Raw genomic sequence first — 6,000 nt, 5'->3', positions numbered from 1 at the left:
AAGAGTTTAATAACTGAAATTATCTTAGGAAAATAGATTAATATGTTTGTTTATGAACTGATAGAAATTATTTTTTAAAAAAAATCATGATGCTACATCCTGGGATTTTTGCACATTACCTTTCCAAATATACTCAGTCTCTTAGGATCAACGAAGGGCTGTTTCAATAGTGATCTGAAAGAAAAAAAGGTGTTTTTAACTTCAGTAAAATAAAATGGTGAATTCTACTTGTTGAATCTAGTATGTAAAGAAAATTATTTGTAAAGTAAGGAACGTCATATATGCATACCGGATAGAACAAGTTACACCAATAGAAGTATTATTGAGTTAGAAAATGTCATTTGTTTTCTAATTCCTTCTCTATATGGAAAAAAATCGTTGTTGGGCTCATCTCACCTAACTTTAGATATCCGAATTTGAGCACCTTGCATCTCCTCTTCAGTTAAAGGAGAAAAAGAAAGACACCCTCAAACAGACATTCCTTCCAGCCCACACTGAAAACTTTTCTCAGTCTGGGGAGAATCACACTCCAGAAATGCCAGGATTTTCCACTGACTAGAGCTTAATTGACTAGTTTTGACCAGGTGTCCATTTTTTTGACAGCTGAAAGAAAGTAAGATGAATGTGACTTCTTGAATCTAGGTAATTAACCAAATAATTAATTATCTCATCAAGGCCATTAATCAGCAATGGTAAATTTTACACAGTAAAGATAATAACCTGAGGGCAAAATAGAACTGCTTTTGAGGAGACAAAACCAGCCACAGTACCTCCTCTCAGACAAGGGCACCTTTCCTTTTCTTTTTGGATGCAGTGCAGTGCATCCAAAAAGAGGTCAAATGTAATTTAGCCTAAAACATCTCAGTATTTGAGCAGAGAGCTGAGTTTTCACAGCACAGCTGTACGGCCTGTTCTGACAGCCCTTTCACAGGGGTTACCTGATATTGCTCTGCTCAGTACAGCCCCTGCCTGACCAGTGTGAACAATTAGAAGCCCTATTGCCCAGGTATGTCATGCCAGAGACAGTTCCCTACTCATGCAATGGCTGAAGCACCTTTCAAAAGAAGAAAAACACAACAGTATCTGGCTTAAAGTCTGTCTTTCCTTGAGAATCCCTAGAAAAAGTCTATCCAGACTTTGATATTAGCTATTTTGACATGAGTACCCTGAGTAAAGAGTGTTGTCAAAGCCATGTGTAATCACTGTGCATATGGAAATCACCCTTTTCTGCAGGTGGTGGATTTACATCAGTCTGTGAATGATAACGCAAATGAGAAATAACAGGCATTTACCCAATTTTTTTGTATTTACACCATTAAAACTCAATTTGCTTTGTACAACTACTCCAAAACTTTGTGGTGGAAATGAGAGCAGTATCCCACTCTGTAGGCCTAAAATATTGTAACACGAATTAAGTTAAACATTGACATGTACCCTGTAAGAAATTTTCCTAAGGAATAGAGACAAATGTGAATTAGCTGTATCAAAGAGAAGCACCAATGCAAAAAGCAAATGCCTCTTTGATCTGCTATTTGCTGTCTATAATGAAAAGATTATTGTTTCAAAATTTACAACTTATTAAAAATAAACATTAGCAGTATCCACTATGCAAAGAAAATACTCTGGTCATTTTCAGTTAAAAATGCTCATTCATCAAGGTGGAAGCAGGGTAAAAAAGAAGAGAAGTTTGCACATACGTACTCTACGGCCGCTATTTGGTCCTTCACTTCCACTGATCCTAAGCATCGGTGGACCTCCTGTAGAATCTTAAGGCCTTGAAATCCACTCCCTCTGCCATCGAATCGAGCTACGATGACATTATCAGAGTTGACAAGCACTGAGTCCCAGTCAATGTGAAACTTATCTGTAACCAACTGGCTGCCTGGAGCTTCATCACTGCAAATACCAACACACCAGACACAAACGAAGACTATTGACAATGTGCTGCACTTTGCCGTTCGCCAATATTTTATTTAACGTAGATGGGAGAGTTCAGTCGGTTATGCAAGCCTGCTGAATTACTGTCACTTCCATCAATACCATCACATTAGCTACTGCTGGCACCCCTGCAGCAGTAGTAAGCAGAATAATTTCTTTAACTTTAGAACCACTGTGTTGCAGCGTTACCAACACCAGAATATATTTTGCAGAAAGAAACAGAAAATTAAAGCACGTAGTGCTGCTGATAGGTTAATAAAGTGAAAAAGAAAATAACATAATCACTACCAGCCAGCTCAGTTCTGAGAAGGCTCATGCTGATTTTGTTAAGTCACACTAAACAGACAAAAAGGAAAATTCATTCAGTACCCTGATCATAATTTTGTAGGACACATAATACTATTAAGAAGGATGTAATCTTAGAAAACAAGAATAATGGCATTATTGTATCCTTGAATGGATTTTTTGAAATAGGGTATAAAGAAGACTAAAATACGCACTGGAAAAAATGATATTTTTCCCCATCCAAGTTCATAGCAGGAAATGGATGCAGGCAGGAGTGATAAGTTTATTTTATGACTAAAAAAAAAGGTGGTTTACAGCAAAAGAGGTGGGATAGAATGGGGGAATACAGTTTCTAGAGGAACAATAAGCATTTTCCATTGAAGCTAAATATACTGTTTTCCTTCTAAAGAAAATAAAATGTCAGTTTTAAAAGGGAAGCTTGTCATTATTTTCCCCCCAAGATAAACACAGAATAAGAGAGCAGACTACCATGAAGTTGTACCAAATGCAAAATAATTCTATGCAGGCTTCATCTGCCAGTTGAATGTAAATTAAAATGTAAAAGTGTCTGCACTGGCTGTATGGAAATGAGATTGGACAGTATCTATGGGAATATCCTGTCTAAGGTGAAAGAAAGATGAAGACAGGAATTATTATTTTGCCAAAGAGACTTATACAAGCCTGAGGGGAGGAAAGAGAGATAAAAACTCCTACAATAACTACTTTCTTATATGCACGATAATGTGCTAATTCAATATCTGCTTTTGACTCTGGATAACAGATCATCTTCAAGGTAATCACTCAATTAGCAAATATATGATGAATATGTATGTTCTGAAATTCACTCAGACCTACCTATGTGGTTGCTGTATCATGCATTGAAATCAGGATTACTTGATTATAGAGCCAGGCACAACATGTTATGCTTGATTCAACATTATCTGGTGCATCAGGTTTCTACTTTGCTTTATAAAAAGAATGGCTTTTTTTCTGGTTGCTTAACCAATTCAGTTGTGATTATGCTAACTGCTAACAACACAGAGAAATAAATTTAGAAATAGTGATTGTCAAGTGAACTCTGCTGAAAACACACGATTCATACGTACATTATCATTAGTATTTACAGCAAGAGCAGGAGCAGAACAATTCATTCTATTTCTGCTTATTGTACAGAGCAAGGTTTTCAGAAGCACTGTACATTGACACAGATGACTTCACCGAGCTTTTACCATCACTTCCAAAAGTAGCAGCCTTAGATCAGTCATAATTATTTTAAGTTCTTCCAACTTTCCACAATAAGACAACGTCAGAAATATCCTTGTTTGGCTAAGTATCTTTCCAACAGTTTAATGTGACCCACACAAGTCAAAATACCATAAGTCAGCCTGCTTCTCTCCTCCTAATAGGAGATCAAAACAAATACAGTGTTCAAATTTGTTTTATACTTGTTATATAAAGGCCATATATATAGGAAGAATATACTTGGGAATAGGGGAAGAATCGTTACATTTACAAGCCTTCCTCTATATCAGGAAGTGCTTAAAACCAAAAAAGGGTTTTAAGTGAAAGACACTTTTTTTTCTATTAAAAAAGGAACAACAGAACCTCAGCAAGGTTCTCAGTGAGGGAGAAGTGACAGTAATGTTTTCCCAGGCTCCTTCTCTGGAGGGCATAGGTGGGCTACTTCAGGCTCAGACTTTAAACACTATACATCTTCCACTCCTGCATGATAGATTGTTTGACATATTGCTTTTGGAAGCAATTTTCCAGTGGCTAATTTATTTCAGGAATGTCCATATAAGTAGTCTGTGACTGGCATTTAAAGCCACTTTCATTGAGGTACATATCAAAATTCCCATTAGCATCAAAAGGTCTTTTTACTCTTCAGCTGCTACTATAAAATGATACTGATTATCTGAGGTGTGCTTCTGTCCTCCACAGAGAGACAGCATATATTCTATGCACCATTTAGGTCTCGCTTTTAACCTTTTAAATGGGGCTTCTGCAAGGTATTAATCCTTTATGCAAGTTTGAACATCACCCTGAGGGCTCTGTAACAAAGCAAGTTAGTTACTACAGTGTAGTAATAGATGCACAGCCTGATTTGTCAAGTTTGTCCTGGGATTACAGCTATTTAAAATGTCAGGTTTTGGTTTATGTTCATCATCACTTACAGTCTAATTGTAATTAACTACTGTGCAGTGGTACTCTTTTCACAGAATTATGTCTTGACCCAGTAGTAAGCCTGGAAGAAAGTCCATGCATTTATGTGTAGGTGTAATACAGAATTCTCCTTCCCACCCGACTATGGATGGCCATAAGGGAACCATGGACTAGCCAAAGCACAACAACAAAATTGAAGCCAGTACCAGAAGGGCTACACGAAGCTACAGGCTGTTCAACATCCCTCAAGGGTTCTTTAAAGAGCAACAGCTCCAGAGTTAAACAGCAGCAGAATGATTCAAACCAAGACTATGCCTAATTCTTCCTGAATATTTTTCTTCCTTGTTAGTGACAGCACTTGCACTTTCCCTTTTTCAGTCTTGCTCCTGACTTGCAGGGTTCAGAGCTGCCTCGTGTGTATCTCCGACAGCAACTACACTCAGATTATGAGTCCACTGTGGTAGTACAACAGCTGATGACTCGGGTATACTGCTGAAGTTCACCCTTGAGGTACCATTTGAATGGACAGAAGCCATCAATAATGCAGCAATATCACTGACCTTAGTGGGTAGTTTGTATGCTTCTTGCAAGGCAGTCACATACACCTCAGACTGTCTGGAAAAAGGGGCAGCTCATTGCAAGTTTATGTATTGCTGTAAAGAAAAGAATCTCTTCTTTCAGATTCTGTAACCAAAAGCTTAAACTGAAGTCTCTGTTCATAACTGGAGTAACATCCTACAGAGAAAAATACAGCGTGACCAGAGAGGCTGTTGCTGCTGTATTCTGAGCAACACTCCTCTGCAGCAAAATTTCTTCCAGGTTCTGCACTATTTAAAAACTAAGTAGCAAGATTTTAAATAGGATTTTTAGAAGTTACAGGGCTGACCAAGCAGTGGAGGTAGACAATTTTAAAAGATATGTGGAAAATAACTGCTATCAGCACTGCTTATTTTCCAGTACATCTCTTTCTATTCCTGCAAAACAGTGGATTTGATGCAGAGACTAAAATCTTGATAGCAAATATATGAGAAAGACTACCACTCAGAGAATAAAATTTATGCAAAGAAATATCATTGACAAGAGTAATCTTTTGCTTATGGTGAAACTGAGTGGGGAAAGGAGAATATTTTGCAAAACTGGTGCAATAGAAGAACTCACTTCATTTTTGGATTTCATGAGTATCTCTTTCACAAGCATCAACTTTCAAAGACTCCTATCATTACTGGTCAAAAATCAAGGAAACTGGATAGCCTCAACCATTGAGGACAAAAAAAATCCCAAAGGTCTTTAATCTGTTCATACAACAAGTTTAGATATGGCAACTGAAAAACAGATAGTGGGCTTACAACTCTTCTCTGCAGATGTGGCCAAATTAAAACACATCACCAGAAACTACTCCATTACTAAGGCAGAATCACGTGATAGGACTGAAGTAGACAGCATAGTACAAAAAATAAAATTGTTAGTCTTAAAATATATTTCTGAAAACCTTAAGCTGAATAATTTTAAAATGCAGTTTTGAAAACAAGAGATTCAACACTGTCCTGTGTCAAGAAAAGGAGGTCAACTTTTGAATCGTGTTTCATCTTTCTCTAAAGATTAGATGAGCATTTT

The 6,000-nt window shown here is 37.2% G+C and overlaps 1 protein-coding gene across 1 annotated transcript in view; it reads right to left on the bottom strand.

The window, feature by feature from the left end:
* The window catches only part of DPP10 (dipeptidyl-peptidase 10 (non-functional)), a gene marked incomplete at its 5' end in the record, with an annotated part of 35,855 nt that overhangs the window by 7,933 nt on the left and 21,922 nt on the right, over window positions 1-6,000 (bottom strand). The window contains 2 exons of the mRNA XM_008940290.1: window positions 120-174; window positions 1,702-1,896. Of these exons, the coding sequence (XP_008938538.1) occupies window positions 120-174; window positions 1,702-1,896 (250 nt within the window). The remainder of the gene's footprint in view (window positions 1-119; window positions 175-1,701; window positions 1,897-6,000) is intronic.

The sequence above is a fragment of the Merops nubicus genome, unplaced genomic scaffold (genome assembly GCF_000691845.1).
Source record: "Merops nubicus isolate BGI_N331 unplaced genomic scaffold, ASM69184v1 scaffold48225, whole genome shotgun sequence".
Taxonomy (NCBI): domain Eukaryota; kingdom Metazoa; phylum Chordata; class Aves; order Coraciiformes; family Meropidae; genus Merops; species Merops nubicus.
This window is presented reverse-complemented; position numbering and strand designations above follow the sequence as displayed.